Raw genomic sequence first — 15,243 nt, 5'->3', positions numbered from 1 at the left:
CGGCTCCTCTCCTGGAAGCAGTAGCTGGCCCTGAACAGGGGGCTGCCCTCGTTGAAGGCAGCTGCCCTCCAGAGGCCACTCCTTGAAGCAGCATCCCCATCACCATACGTCGTTTCATAGATGTTCCTTCCCTCCCAGCCTCCTAATAAATACAGAAATTGATTTTTACCCTGCTTGGTCTGCTTTCACGAAACAACAGAGTAATTGTATGGATTCGTCCCAGCACGTTTCAGGGGCTTAGATCAACCTGAGAATTCCGTCACAAGCTGCTCTGTGCCTGATAGAACATTAGGCTGCATCCGATTCAGGGCAGCAGGTGTTGTGTTTAAGATCAACATCTAGGGACAGGCATTTGGCACAGTGGTTAAAAAGCCTCTTGGGACATTTGTATCCCATATTGGAGTGCATGAGTTCGAGCCCCTACTCCACTCCCAGTTCCAGCTACCTGCTGATGCACTCTGGGAGACAGCAGGTAATGGCTCAAATGCTTGGGCCCTGCCACCCACATGGGGAAGCCCGATTGAGTTCTGGGCTTCTATCTTCAGCCTGACTCAGCCTTGGCCATTGCCGACATGTGAGGAGTACATCAGTGATGGGGACTGACTGTCTTTCAGATAAATAAATAAAAATAGGATAAAGATTGACTGTGTCAGCAGCACCCTTTTCCCCTGATACTTTAAAAACAGAGTAAGTAGGAAAAGAGTGCTTGGTGAAGAATCCTCTGTCTCGCCAGCAGATAATCTCTGCCAACTGTGTTCATGTGTTCCTCTAGCCCTTGGCCTGCTTTGTACATCCCTGAGATGCCCACAGGTTCTCTCACATCATGCTTCCCCTTCTGTCCTGTGTTGCGAGCACTTCTCCGTGTTGCCCTGTGGTCTCTCCCTCTGCGGGGGGGATGCGCCGTGGCCAGGTGACGGGCCTGCCTGGCTCAGCCGTCTCCTCTCTCTTTCCTTTGAGATCACTTCCAGTGTTTCCGTTTGCCAAATGAAGCTGCGCGGAGCCTCTGAGTATTTTCTTTCCTTTGTAGGTTGTTGCCTTAGAAGAAAATCCTGTGTGGTACTTTACGGGCTGAAAGCATTTTTTTAAAGATGTCTTGGGATCAGCATTGGGGCGCAGTGTGGTTCGGCCACTGCTTACAACGCCAGCTCCCCATTTCAGAGCACCCATTCGAGTCTCAGCTGCCCTGCTTCCCGACAGCGCCCTGCTAATGTGCCTTTGGAAAGTGGTGACTGATGGCCCAAGTGCTTGGGCCCCTTGCCACTCATGTGGGCTACCAGGTGGAGTTCCAGGCTCCTGGCTTTTTTGCAGCCAATTGGGCAGTAAACCATTGGATGGAAGATCTCTCTTTCTTTCATTCTCACTCTGCCTTCCAAACAAATAAGTAAATCTCATTTTTTTTTAATGATAGGCCTGCAGTTTAAGGGGGAGAAAAAAAAACACTTCTTAAACATTTTGCCAAATAGCTTTCTAGTAATTTTGTGCCATCTTTTGCTGCCATGGCAATAAAAATTTTATCTGTCAAAGTTTACTTAAAACTATGCATACACCCATACCTCTAGATGTGGATGCGAGCGCTATGGTAATTGCATTTCTGGGCGCTGCTCAAATTGGCAAGCGTGATTTTGTTCACGTTGCAGCAGAGGGACAGACCAGTGTCTCGCCCTGGGGCAAAGCCGGCAGAACCCGGCTGCATGTTTCCTGCCTCGTAGGAGCTCATGGGAAAGACAGTAGAAGTCGGCTGAGTGTGGTTTGCCAAAAGGAATTTTTTTCTCTGGGTTAGGTTTTCCCTTCCCTGTTTTTTTCCTGTCTAAAAACTGAAGTAGAAATTACCCTTGAAAAGTCCCCCTGACTAGGTTGAGTCAGAATCATGTCTTTTTCTGCTGAGATGGACTCCTTGTGTTAGAGGATGTCGTTCTAAAATTCACAGTGAGCGAATCAGCAGCAGCAGAGTAGCTGGGAAGGAACAGATGTGCCTTGTGGTCGGTTCATTGTTCCAGTTGTTCCCAGATGTGGGGAGGTTATGGCTTAGGAAGCAGTGATGGAGGAGACAGGCTGGGCCTTCCTCCTGCCTGGGCATCTGCTGTGTCCGGCAGCCTGGTGTAGTGGAGATTAAGTGGGCGCTCGCCTTCCTCGTGTGGTCTGCCTTATGTAAGGGGGAAACGCATCTTCCCAAAGCAGGAGGTTCCGCTGGACTAGTGCACTGCCACATTGAGACCTCATGGTGTCAATCCAAGTACTAACCAGGCCCGACCCTGCTTAGCTTCCGAGGTCAGACGAGATCGGGCGGGTTCAGGGTGGTATGGCCGTAGACGAGACCTTATGGTGTTGGTCACTCCACAGGATGTGACAGGAACTTGCTGAAGCGCTAGCTCAGGTGTTGCTGGCTTTCAGTGTGGTACTGTGGTAGGGGTTGATGTGATTTTTAATGTGGTGCGCAGTGTTGCCTGCAGCCTGTCTCTGGCCTTCTCTGGCAGGACCAGGGTTGCGCCGGTGTGAGGAGAGTGGAGTGACCTGGCCGGCAGCAGCCCCACCTGGGGCTAAATCAGAGCTCCCCAAATAACATACCAGGGACATTTTTTCCATCATCCTGAAGTTTCCGAGGTAGGCAGACTGGGGGCCCATCCCAGGGAGATAGACAGTGGAGACACAGCAGCAAGTCTTAGCGCTCCGACCAGGCATGATCAGGTCATCTAATTCTCGTGTGTCTCAGTCCTTCTCATCACCCACCCAGAGGGCAGAGTCTCCATCTGGGGCTAGTATTTCTTCAAGCTTCTCTAACACTTGCTGTATCTCCCCTGTTAACTAAGAGAATTAGTCTCAGGAAACTTGCGGCTGAACATTGACAGTATTGTTTTGTTCTCATTGTATTCACTTTTGCTTACCTTTTGTTATAAAGGGTTACTTCAAGAAGTAATATGTATCTTCCTTTTTTTAAACAGAATTTTCTTCTGACTTTGTTTATTTAAAGATTTATTTATTTATTTGAGAGGCAGAGGCAGAGAGAGAGAGGTCTTCCGTCCATTGGTTCACTCCCCAAATGGCCGTACTGGCCAGAGCTGCAACAGTCCAAAGCCAGGAGCTTCTTCCGGATCTCCCATGCAGGTTCAGGGACCCAAGGACTTGGATCATCTTCCACCACTTTCCCAGGGCATAGCACAGTGCTGGATCGGAAGTGGAGCAGCTGGGACTAACTGGTGCCCATATGGATGCTAGCACTGCAGGTGGCAGCTTTACCTACTACACCACAGCTCCAACCCTGTCTTTTTTTAAAAGACAAAAGCAGGGGTGGGTATTGTGTCATAGCATCTCATATGGACGCCAGTTCAAGTCCCAGGTATTCCACTTTGATCCAGCTCCCTGCTAATTCACCTAGGAAAGCAGGGATTGGGCCCCTGCACTCACATGGGAGACCTGGAAGAGGCTCCTGGCTTCTATCTTAGATCTGGCCCAGCCCTACCCATCGGGGTCACTTGGGGAGTGACCTTGCGGATAGAAGATCTCTCTCTCTCTCTCTCTCTCTCTCTGATCTTCCTCTCTCTCTGCCTCTGTGTGACTGCCTTTCAAATAAACAAAATGAATATTTGAAAGGTAAAGAAGACAAAAGCAGTAGCGGTGGAGGTTTTGGAAGTGGCTGAATTGGCTGAGGAGCAGAACACGATGGAGGGCCGGGGTGCACTGTGGTGGAGTCGTCGGCCAGGAGGCCCTGAGGCAGATGGCATTGGCCGCTGGTGCCTGGAGGCTTGAGGGGCCAGTGTTTTGTGTCTGAGCAGTCACAAGGGTTCTTTTTCCCTCCTTCCAGAAACGGGCCTGAGTTTGAAGCCAGGATACGACAGAATGAGATCAACAACCCCAAGTTCAACTTCCTGAACCCCAATGACCCTTACCATGCCTACTACCGCCACAAGGTCAGCGAGTTCAAGGAGGGGAAGGCCCAGGAGCCCTCAGCCGCCATCCCCAAGGTTATGCAGCAGCAGCAGCAGGCCACCCAGCAGCAGCTGCCCCAGAAGGTTTGGAGCTCAGCCCCCACCCTACACTTCCCCGGGGCCAAGAGGGAGGTGAGCACGGGGATGGGTGCATGATTAACTGTGCGGTCCAAGCTGTTAGCCACCTTACACAGGTAGACCCGTAGAGTCTCTCCGAGAGGTCCCAGTGACAGTTGGCATTCCCTGAGCCCTGCTCCCCAGGATCCACGATCAGTGCCCTAGGAGCCGTGTCAGTGACTTCCCAGGGGTTGCGTGAGGTCGGCAGAGCGATTCTTTGACAGTTGAGGGTTTGGGGGGTGTAGCTACCCAAGGCTTTGACCGTGAGTGCTGTGGTATGGGAAGGACCTCCTACCTGGCTTTGCTGAAGGGAGCAGTGGGGCCTGTGGGGCCCTCCTTGTGCCATCCCTTCCCTTCAGTCTTTCCCAGGGCCCTCCCCTCTGACCGCCGTGCTGCCAGCCTCCCTGCGCTGGGCTCAGGAGGGACTGTTAAGTTGTGAATGAAGACGGGAAGGGCCAGCATGCTTTGCCTCCTGTGTGGAACCGGACTGGTCCCTTCACCTTGCTGTACTCCGAACCGTGGTGGAGAAGACAGCCCCTTGTTTTGTAGTGGGATGTAAAGGCTGAAGTCGGGTTCTAAAACCTTGTGTTGCAACTTCCTGCTCCGAGGGCCTCAGGCTGCCTCCGCGTCCTCATTTGTAAGGAGGATTCACGGTACCTGGTGTATCGCCTTGTGGTTCATGTAGAGCTAGAGAAGCACTTGCCCACTGGGATTCCCTGCGTGTACGTGGTCCTTAATGCATTTCCATCCCCCTGCTCTAATAAGCCACGTTCCTGTCAACTCTTCCACCACCCGTTTTAGCCCTCGGTTTCAGGGCAGGAGCAGAGTTACAGACAGCTAGTTAAAGCTGTTCAGGAAGTTGAGGCCACAGTTGGCTGAGAAATTGATGTTCTTTTGAGTGAGAGCACTCTCATGCCAAACACCAGTGCTGTGTGCGTGAGAACGGACACACAGGGCCCACAGCTCTCCTGCTCAGGCGTGCTCCTCCCCGCTCCCTGGAGCCAGTGCACCCTGCGCCTTACACTCCTTCTGGGTCTTAGGTCCAGGCTCAGGTGATCCAAGAGACCATCGTGCCCAAAGAACCGCCTCCTGAGTTTGAGTTCATCGCCGACCCCCCTTCCATCTCAGCCTTTGACCTGGATGTGGTGAAGCTCACGGCCCAGTTTGTGGCCAGGAACGGGCGCCAGTTCCTGACCCAGCTCATGCAGAAGGAGCAGCGCAACTACCAGTTTGACTTCCTGCGGCCGCAGCACAGCCTCTTCAACTACTTCACAAAGCTGGTGGAACAGTACACCAAGGTGCTGTGCGGGAAGGGGGGCGTCTCACCTATGGGAGCACTCAGTCCACCGGGGCATGGCTTCTCTGTGGGGCAGCTGAGCAGACCAGCTGAAGAAACGTGACATCTGTAGATTGATTCAGCTTTTCCTTTAAATGCAAATCAAACTACTTTTTCTACATAGAAGTGTGCCTGAGTTCAACGCCAGCTCCAGCTCGTGTCTCCTCTTGCTAACGCAGACCCTGAGAGGCAGCAGTAGTGGCTCAAGTACTCGGGCCCCGGCCACCCGTGTGGAGACCTGGGTTGAGCTCCTGGCCTAGCTCTGGCCATCGTGGGCATTTGGAAAGAACCAATGGGATAGGAGCTTCCTTTCTGTCTCTGCTTCTGAATTAAATAAATTATTTTTTAAAAAGTTGTATCCTAACAATACTGATAATTAAAATCATCAGATCTTTAATTCATTGCAAAGGAAATCAGTAACGATTGGTTTTCTTGTTACATTTTTAAAGAGATTTGTATATTTGAAAGAGAGAGCGAGATCCTCCATCCACTGATAGACTCCCCAGATGGCTACAGTGGCTGGCCGTGGGCCAGGCAGAATCTAGGAGCTTCTTCCAGGTCTCTCCTGTGAGTGGCATGAGCCATTTTCCACTGCTTTTCCAAGCTGGTAGCAGATAGCTGGGTTGGAAGTAGAGCAGCAGGGACTTGAACAGGTACCCGTATGGAATGTTGCATTGCAGGAAGTGGCCTTATCCTCTGTGCTACCACGCTGGCTCCACTTGCTACACTTAGTGGAGGTTGTTTTCCTTCTCATTTCAGGGGGTGATCTGCACATCTGTTCTTGGTATCTACCAACAATGTATTAAAAGTCTAACGTGAAAGGACTTGGATTTTCTCCAGCTTCAGTCATGCCAAGCATATAACTAGAAAGAACTGTAAAAATGTGTGTGTTTAGAAAATAACCAAATCTAGGAGCTGTGAAGGTAGCTGAAGTAACAATTATTGAAGGCCAAAGCGTGGCTGTAAATGCGCAGTATCGGTTTTCAGTGGCTCTGGCTTCATTTCTCCTTTAACACTTCACAGTGTTAAAGGTCTCCAGACCCCTTTTCGTTTACTTTTATTTATTTATTAGAGATCCCACCTGCTGGCTTATTCCCCAAATAACCTGCAACGAAACTGGGAGCCAGGAACCCAATCCTGATCTCCCGCATGTGTGGCGAGAGCTCAGTTATGTGAGCCACCGTTGTGCCTCACAGGGTCTCCATTAGCCAGAAATAGAGTCAGGAGCCAGAGCCAGGTCTCACACCCACCAGGTACCTTGGAGTGGGACGGGGGCGTCTTAGTTGGCATCTTTCCAGCTAGGCTAAGTGCCTGCTCCCAGAACCCTCTTCATTCTGTTACTTTCCGGGTTCTTTCCTTCACCTTGAGTGTTGGCGTTTACTGCTGTAATTTGAGGGCACAGGTGTGTCTCGAGCCGTGGAAGACTTGGAGCAGATACATCCCGGGGCAGAGGTAGCGAGAGTGGTAGGGCTGGGCCACTTTGCTTAGAACACAGGCTGCGTGCGCTCTTTCAGTAAATGCGCACTGAGTGTCAGCCAGCACTTAAGGCGCTGGGATGTAACTGAACAGAGCCCCAGTTCCTGTCCTAGTGGAGTCTCTAGCTTAGTGAGGAGGAGACAAGTGCAGTGCCCATGTGCCTCAGATGGTGCTGCACACTGTGGGGAAGAAGGCAGGGGTGGGGCGGGAGGGGTGCTCCGTGGAGTCAGCAGTAGCCTGAGGAGCACTTGCAGAGGGACAGCAGATGGGTCTCCTGAGAGCAGCTGTGTTCTGGGTGGTCTACCAGGCTTCAGATACGTGTTCCTGCTAATCCTTGGAACGACCTTTTTAAGTCGACGGTGCTGACTTTAGGTGGGGTTGTTGCTATTTTATAGAAGGAAACCAAGTTCCTAGGGCTGAGTAACTTGGCCAGAGTCCCACAGCCAGCTGGAGCTGGGATTGGGACCCAGAATCCCCCGCTTTCCCATCTCCTGCACCTGAGCCCAGGCCAGGAAGGCCCCTTCTTTGTCCCTGGTTGACATACTGACAGGGGCTTTAACTCTTCCGTTTCAGATTCTGATTCCACCCAAAGGCTTATTTACAAAGCTCAAGAAAGAGGCTGAAAACCCCCGAGAAGTTTTGGATCAGGTAAACTCGGTGTGATTTCTTGCAAGCAGTTACTAATGGTACGAGCTCCACCACATGAGTTCCGTTTGGTGCTTGGACACAGGCCAGGCGGCAGCGCCCTGTTCCGCTCCAGGCTTGGAATGCTGGGGTGAAAGGCCTTGTGGCCACAGAACCAAAGAAACCTGGATCCCCTGTGTTTCCCAGCGTGGCACTGCTTTCTGTTCCACTGTCAGTTTTAACAGAGCTCCCTCTTTCTTCTCTGTCTCGAAGGCCACCCCCGGCCCTCCAGTGGCAGATGCCCTTTGAAGCCCTCAGGTTGTCAGAGTCCAGGAGGCACATTGGTGCTGGCTGGTTTTAATTGCTATGTGAAGGCTTCTGTTTCTCCCACTGCTGTTTCCCTTGAGGCCACAGGCTTCCTGGAGGTTTTGCCACCCTGGGAGGCCTGAGCTCCTTGCCAACTCAAGCAGAAATCTTGGGTCCCAGATGGAGGGTTTCTGTAGCATTTAGAATTTCCGTCCTGTCCGGACTCTGGGCTTGCTGTAGTTTGCTTCAGGAAGTTTCCTTTGAGGGCAGAGGAGCATCCTGCTCTTAAGGAGTTGCTGGCTTTGGTGGAGGCCCTGGGGGTTAGAGCCTCCCTGGGGGCTGAGCCATCCACCTCTGTGCCATGCTGTTGCCCCTCCCTGCAGGTGTGTTACCGCGTGGAGTGGGCCAAGTTCCAGGAGCGCGAGAGGAAGAAGGAGGAGGAGGAGAAGGAGAAGGAGCGGGTGGCTTATGCCCAGATTGACTGGCATGATTTTGTGGTGGTGGAGACAGTGGACTTCCAGCCCAATGAGCAAGGTAGGTGTGAGGAGAGCCTCCAGACGGGAGCCAGGAGCTCGGCGCCGGCCCTGCCCTGGAGACCCGGTGGACGTGTTCCCTGGGAGCAGCGGGATCCCCAGCGGCTTTTTCAGTGTCTGTCTCCTCTCTGTTGCCGGAAGACTTCATTTCTACCGCTTTGCCTGAGCTAAATCCTGGTCACCAGATCGTGCTGGGCATCTGAGGGCAGAGAAATCGGACACATCCCCAAGCTCTCGCCTCCAGACAGATGGGCAAGGGGTGGCCTTTGGTAGGGCAGCCCTTTGACTTCGGCTCTCCCTGTTCCAGGGAACTTCCCTCCCCCCACCACGCCGGAGGAGCTGGGTGCGCGCATCCTTATTCAGGAGCGATATGAGAAGTTCGGGGAGAGCGAGGAGGTTGAGATGGAGGTTGAGTCTGATGAGGAGGATGAGAAACAGGAGAAGGCAGAGGAGCCTCCTTCCCAGCTGGACCAGGACACCCAGGTGCAAGACATGGATGAGGTGAGCTCCCGGGCGGGCCTGCGGGTGACCTCTCCCCTGCAGCTCCCGGCGGTCGGGCTGACGTCCACCAGGACCAGCGATGGCCTGGGAGGCGCAGGCCCGGCACGAGGCCAGGCAGCTGCTCAAGCCCAGGCAACTCGGAGCCTCTCTGCAGCTCTGAAAACAGGTGCATTCGCAGGCCAGGATCTAGAAGCTGTGCCGACCCTGTTCTGTGGCCTTCCCCTCGACCCAGAGGCACTGCACTCCCTGCCCCACTGCAGCCCTCGCCTAGGAGCTCCCTGCACCGCCCCATGCGGGTGCATTTAGCCAGCCCCGGATGATCAGCAGTTCCAGAGCTGTTCTAAACGTGGTGTGCACTCCTTCCAGACGGCCCTGCCCGTGCAGCCCAGGCCTTCCGAGCAGCATAGTCTCCAGAGCTACCCTGCTCTCCCCCCTCCAAAAAGAATTTGTGTGCAGCCCGAGAAGAAAGGGCCCCTGTGTCTGTGGGAATTGACTTTTTCGCTCCCTCCCAGCATTGCCCTGTGAGCGGCTGCATTGAGTACTGACTCACGCCCGACACCCCTCCCCAGTGTGTTAAGTGCCCTTGGCCTCTTGGGACTGCCTGGTGCCAACTGCTGGAAGTGCCTGGGAGGAGTGTTAGCGCATGGCCCCCAGCGCTCCCATTCATGCTGTGAGGAAGCAGCTTGGCCTGCTGCCGGCTGGCCTCGGCTGCCCTGCGAGGCTTAGCACGTGGACATGGCCTGGCGGGGGCCAAGACTCTTTGCTATCCTCGGCTTCCGGGGCTTAGCCACAGGGAGGTGGCTCTGTGCCCTCTCTGAGACCTACCATGGCTTTGCATTTCAGGGTTCAGATGATGAAGAAGAAGGGCAAAAAGTGCCCCCACCTCCAGAGACGCCCATGCCTCCACCTCTGCCCCCAACTCCAGACCAAGTCATCGTCCGCAAAGACTATGATCCCAAAGGTATGGCTGCTCCCAGACCTGTGTGCCCTGCTCATTCCATAGACCGGGAGGTCTCAAGGCAGCCTTGTACAAGCACTGATCGCCTTCTCTAGAACAGGCCTCATCACTTTTGGTGCCCTGGTGCCAGGCTCGAGGGTGGCACTGAGTGGATGTGTCTCACTTGAATGATGCATGAATGAAATGCCACCTCTTCACCAGGCCACACACACACACACACACACACACCCCTGCGGTGTTCTCAGAAGTCTTTTCCTTTTAGCTTCCAAGCCCCTGCCTCCGGCCCCTGCCCCGGATGAGTATCTCGTGTCTCCCATCACGGGGGAGAAGATCCCTGCCAGCAAGATGCAGGAACACATGCGCATCGGGCTCCTTGACCCCCGTTGGCTGGAGCAGCGGGACCGCTCCATCCGCGAGAAGCAGAGCGACGATGAGGTGTATGCGCCAGGTGAGCTGGGGCCCTGCCCAGCCCGTGGCAGTCTGCGGGTCGCAGTTGCGTTGCTTTAAGCAAACAGGAAGCAGTGATTACGGCTACCAGCAGCTTTTGAGGGTGGATGAAGCCTTCTGTGTTACACAGGAGCTCTCTCTCGGAATGTTCCAGAGGCAGGCGCTGGTATAGATGATGGGCCCCTTACGGCTAGGAGGGGTGCTCCCTTCCCATGCTGCCCTAGCATGAGGACGCTGATGGCTGGGACACCGAGCTCCTTGGGGTGAAACCTGGTGGGCTGGCGCCTGCAGCACCGTAGGGAGGGTGTTGTGCCAGCAAGGGACCAGGCTTTTCGTCCTGACTGCTGCTCAGTCGTCTTGGCATCCTGTCCTCACAGCTGCTTTCTCTGGCCCACCTTCCCGTGTGAGCCAGGGATCGGACAGGCGCTGGCGCTGGGTGTTGAGGCGTAGGGCCGACTGGACAGCCTTCCCCAGCGCATGGGAGTGCTGTGCTGGGGCCCAGAGTCTGCCGCCTCTGCCCTGCGCACGAGGCAAGTTGCTGCCTTGTCAGCAGGCACTGAGTTTAGTTCTCATCCCTGCTGCCTGCCCCCATGTGTGACTGCGTGCAGGTCTGGATATTGAGAGCAGCTTGAAGCAGCTGGCTGAGCGGCGAACTGACATCTTCGGTGTTGAGGAAACGGCCATCGGGAAGAAGATCGGCGAGGAGGAGATCCAGAAGCCGGAGGAGAAGGTGCGGCTGCAGGGGATCCTGGTGCCCTCCCTGCCCTGGCCTGCCCCGTCCGGGCTTAAGTCCCAGGAGTCCTGACAATCTCTGGCGTTGCTCTCCCTGGCAGGTGACCTGGGATGGCCACTCGGGCAGCATGGCCCGCACTCAGCAGGCCGCGCAGGCCAACATCACCCTCCAGGAGCAGATTGAGGCCATCCACAAGGCCAAGGGCCTGGTGCCAGAGGACGACACCAAAGAGAAGATTGGCCCCAGCAAGCCCAATGAAATCCCCCAGCAGCCGCCACCTCCGTCTTCAGCCACAAACATCCCCAGCTCAGCCCCACCCATCACTTCAGTGCCTCGCCCACCCGCGGTAAGCCAGCAGCCAGCCTGTGACTCACTTTAGGATTTATTTAATTTATTTATTTGAAAGGCAGAGAGAGAGAGAGGTCTTCATCCTCTGGTTCACTCCCCAGTTGGCTGCAACGGCCAGAATGCACCGATCAGGAGCCAGGAGCTTCTTCCAGATCTCCCACGTGGGTGCAGGGGCCCAAGGACTTGGGTTATCTTCTACTGCCTTCCCAGGCCACAGCAGAGAGCTGGATGGGAAGTGGAGCGCAAGGACTCAAACCAGCGCCCACATGGGATGCCGGCACCGCAGGCGGTGGCTTTACCTGCTATGCCACAGTGCCGGCCCCTGTAATTGACTAAAGAGTTCAGTCCCCGGGGTTGAATTCTGCTGACTGAGCGTGGCTGCTCTTTAACAGCAATTCTGAGTGCTCGTGAGTCAAGTTAAAAAGAACCCTTTAAATGGAGCACCTCGAAGCCAGTCTTCCATCCACAGGGGAGGATTGGAACGGGCAGGGAGCAAGTGGCAGGTGAGGAGCAGATCTGAGGTGGACGGGCCTCAGGGCTTCCTGCGTCTCAGGCCTGCTGGCCTCCAGGAGGCTGAGTCAGGGTCAGTGATGGACTCCAATCGTCTGAGTCCCGTGTGGAGAAAGTGGCCCTGGTTCTGTCGTTGCAGAGTTTCTCTCAGATGCCCAGTGTGAGACTGCAGTCTCTGGGCCACGCGGGGCAGAATCGGAGCTGTCCAGCGCCCATTCTCAGAGCTCCAGGTGGCTCACTGCCAGCTGCACGTGCCCTTGGGGCCCAATCTTGGCTTCCTGTGACCTCTGGGTCTCTTCCTTCTTGCAGATGCCACCTCCCGTCCGTACTACAGTTGTGTCTGCGGTACCTGTCATGCCCCGGCCCCCGATGGCATCCGTGGTCCGGCTGCCCCCGGGCTCGGTGATTGCGCCCATGCCACCCATCATCCACGCACCCAGGATCAATGTGGTGCCCATGCCTCCCTCAGCACCTCCTATCATGGCACCCCGGCCACCACCCATGATCGTGCCAACAGGTCAGTGTGTTGTGTCGCTCTCGTGGCCATCGGGTTGGGCTGCAGGCCAAGCATTGTCTGCAGAGCAGTGGCTGCTGGGAGTAGTGCCAGCTCTTCAGCTGGGTGTGCGGCCCAGTGGAGCAGTAGGGGCCGCAGCTCCTGGGGGAGATAGACTGAATTGTGCCTGTGCACCTGGGTCAGGCCCCAGGCAGGCGCCTGCTCCATCCATCGGTCCTGCCCTTCCTCCAGTGCCTCGCTGCACAGTCTGGGCAGCCTCCCTGGGCCCTCTGCCAGGGAACCTGCTGGCTGCCAGACTCAGTGGAGAGTGGCACCTCACACCTGATAGGCCAAAAGACCTCACATCCTCACTAGCCCTGAGTCTGGGCCCCTTGCCCCCACTCACGGGTCTGTCTGTTCCTGTCCTTGCAGCCTTTGTGCCTGCGCCACCTGTGGCCCCTGTCCCAGCTCCAGCCCCAATGCCCCCTGTTCACCCTCCACCTCCCATGGAGGATGAGCCTGCCTCCAAGAAACTCAAGACAGAGGACAGTCTCATGTCCGAGGAGGAGTTCCTGCGCAGGAACAAGGTATGTGACCCCTGGGTGCTACCTGTGGCCTGGGGTGTCTAGGGGAGGGGCTGCAGTCTCACCCTAGTCACATGGTGCCCGGCTGACCTCATTCCACTCCCGTGGTGGTGGCCTCCAGGGTCTGGGTTAGCCACTGGAAGCTTTTGACTGATGGGACGCCCAGTAAATGTGGGTTAACACCTAGAGGAGCTGAGTGTGACAGTGTTGGTGGTCCCCTGGTGTGGCATCTCTGGAGGCCATAGGGAGAGCCACTGCACAGGGGCACAGCTCGGTGAGAGGGCCCTGGACACCTGAAGCAAGCCCGGGTGTGGTTCATGAACTCAGTGTGGCCTTTCCTGCAGTCCTCGCCCTTGCTGGGGTGCTAGAGTAAAGGAAGGTGGGAACCGTGGTGCTGCTGCACCCCAGGGAAGCTGCTGGGCTCCAGTGAGGAGGCGAGAAACAGCCGCAGCCCCTGACGGCTCAGTGCGTTTGACCAAATCTTCTGTTTTCGTTCTTAAGAGAGTCCTGTTTTGGGCACTTAGCGAAGTGCAAGGGTGGAGCTCACCTTGGGACACTTTTCCGTGTGGGGCTCACCGCAGGGCTCTGCTGTCGCTCTGATCAGCTCTGTTGTACAGGCAGGCTGAGACCTTATGAGCCGAGTTGGGAATCAGGTCTGGATTTTACAGGCCACTTTTTTTTACACTTGTGCTTCTTGGGTGTCACAGAGCATTTTTACCCAACCTCTTCATTTCAGCTCTAGACTCGCAGGAGGACTTGAAAACAGAAAGCACATCTTGATATGGGAGTGTGACTTGTACAATATGACAAGTGTGTCAGTAGAGAATCAGGCCAGAGCCAGGTGCCCTCAGGATGGCAGAACATAGTTCCTGATTGGCTCAGGGGTCCCCAGGCATAATGATCCCCTTCTGTTTTGCAGGGTCCAGTGTCCATCAAAGTCCAGGTGCCCAACATGCAGGATAAGACGGAATGGAAGCTGAATGGGCAGGTGCTGGTCTTCACCCTGCCTCTCACAGACCAGGTAGGGGTTGCTGCCACCAGCGGTATCACGTGCATGGGGACCAAGGGTTCAAGGGACAGCTTCCTTCTGCTGGCCTTTGCAAGGGCACGAATGACCTCTCCTTGGCCCCACAGGTCTCTGTCATCAAAGTGAAGATTCACGAAGCTACAGGCATGCCTGCAGGGAAACAGAAACTGCAGTACGAGGTGCGTCAGAGCGTGCCAGTCCCTTCCCTTAGGTCCCAACACTGCTGTGCCAGAAGCTAAGTCCCCCATGCACAGGGAGATGGGCAGTGATCCTCTGAGTTGTCCCAGAAGTGAAGGTGCTGGCGGGGGTGCCAGAGCTGGAGAGCGTGCCAGTGTGAGGCTCCGGCAGTCCATCTTGTGTGGAGTCCAGGGAACCCTCTGCCCCGAGCACTGGGGACAGGATCTGGGGGTGTGCCTCGGGAGTGCTGTGCTAGGTCATGGACCCAGAGCTGAGGCCATCCCAGCCAGGGCGACCTCAGGTGGTGTAGTCCAGCCTTGCCTGCTTCCTGGTGGGTCACATAGTCGTGCTGTGTTCACCCTTTTGGACTTGACCAAATCCCGCCTTGGGCTTCAGTTTCCTCCTGCAAAGCGAGGCTGTTGCTCAGGTGATCTCCAAAGGTCTCCATGGCCTTGGTCGGGCAGTTTCTTGGGAAGTTGAGCTTTGAGCCAAACATTGACAAAGGGGAAGAGCGTCCATCAGTTGATTGGAAGGAAGGAAAAAGCATTTTGGGTAGAGCCAGAGCCCTTCAGTCCCTTGTCCCCCGCCTTCCCTCAAGCCCTCATGTTTGCTAGGTGTGCCATGCAGATGGACAGGCCACGTTGTGTGTCCAAGGCCAGGGACCTCACGCCAAGGCGCACTGTCTCTTTCCAGGGCATCTTCATCAAGGATTCCAACTCGCTGGCTTACTACAACATGGCCAATGGCGCCATCATCCACCTGGCCCTCAAGGAGAGAGGCGGCAGGAAGAAGTAGAAGAGAGAAACCTGCTGTCAGGTCCCTGCTGTTTTGTGTCTCCTGTCCCCCACTCCAGTCCTAGACACACAGGCCCTCTCTGGACATTCAGAATGTCCTGCCGCATTTCATTCCCCGGACTCCTTCCCATGTTAGTAATAGTAGCAAGACTTTTGAAGCTACTCCCTGGGATCCCATTGTGTTAGGGTCTTGATTTGAAGGCACTCGTTAGTTGGAGCTGAGATCCAGGGATGGCGTACAGGATAGGTGCATTGTGCCAAGAGGCACTTGACTGATTGAGTATGGCTTTTATGGTCGTTAATGAGTTTCGTATTTTGCTGTGGTCTAATAAACTTCTTGGATCTTTCTTGTGAAA

General features: G+C 55.1%; 1 protein-coding gene across 1 annotated transcript in view; it reads left to right on the top strand.

Moving 5' to 3' along the window:
* Window positions 1-15,243, top strand: part of SF3A1 (splicing factor 3a subunit 1) — a 19,066-nt gene extending 3,823 nt beyond the window's left edge. Inside the window, exons 3-16 of the mRNA XM_002721169.5 lie at window positions 3,800-4,007; window positions 5,081-5,338; window positions 7,426-7,500; window positions 8,166-8,316; window positions 8,623-8,816; window positions 9,660-9,777; window positions 10,037-10,222; window positions 10,830-10,951; window positions 11,055-11,300; window positions 12,122-12,329; window positions 12,738-12,892; window positions 13,809-13,910; window positions 14,024-14,095; window positions 14,787-15,243. Of these exons, the coding sequence (XP_002721215.1) occupies window positions 3,800-4,007; window positions 5,081-5,338; window positions 7,426-7,500; window positions 8,166-8,316; window positions 8,623-8,816; window positions 9,660-9,777; window positions 10,037-10,222; window positions 10,830-10,951; window positions 11,055-11,300; window positions 12,122-12,329; window positions 12,738-12,892; window positions 13,809-13,910; window positions 14,024-14,095; window positions 14,787-14,888 (2,197 nt within the window). The 3' untranslated portion in view covers window positions 14,889-15,243. The remainder of the gene's footprint in view (window positions 1-3,799; window positions 4,008-5,080; window positions 5,339-7,425; window positions 7,501-8,165; window positions 8,317-8,622; window positions 8,817-9,659; window positions 9,778-10,036; window positions 10,223-10,829; window positions 10,952-11,054; window positions 11,301-12,121; window positions 12,330-12,737; window positions 12,893-13,808; window positions 13,911-14,023; window positions 14,096-14,786) is intronic.

The sequence above is a fragment of the Oryctolagus cuniculus genome, chromosome 21, assembly GCF_964237555.1.
Source record: "Oryctolagus cuniculus chromosome 21, mOryCun1.1, whole genome shotgun sequence".
Lineage (NCBI taxonomy): Eukaryota > Metazoa > Chordata > Mammalia > Lagomorpha > Leporidae > Oryctolagus > Oryctolagus cuniculus.
Note: the sequence above shows the minus strand (reverse complement) of the source record. Positions and strands in the feature narration are given on the sequence as shown.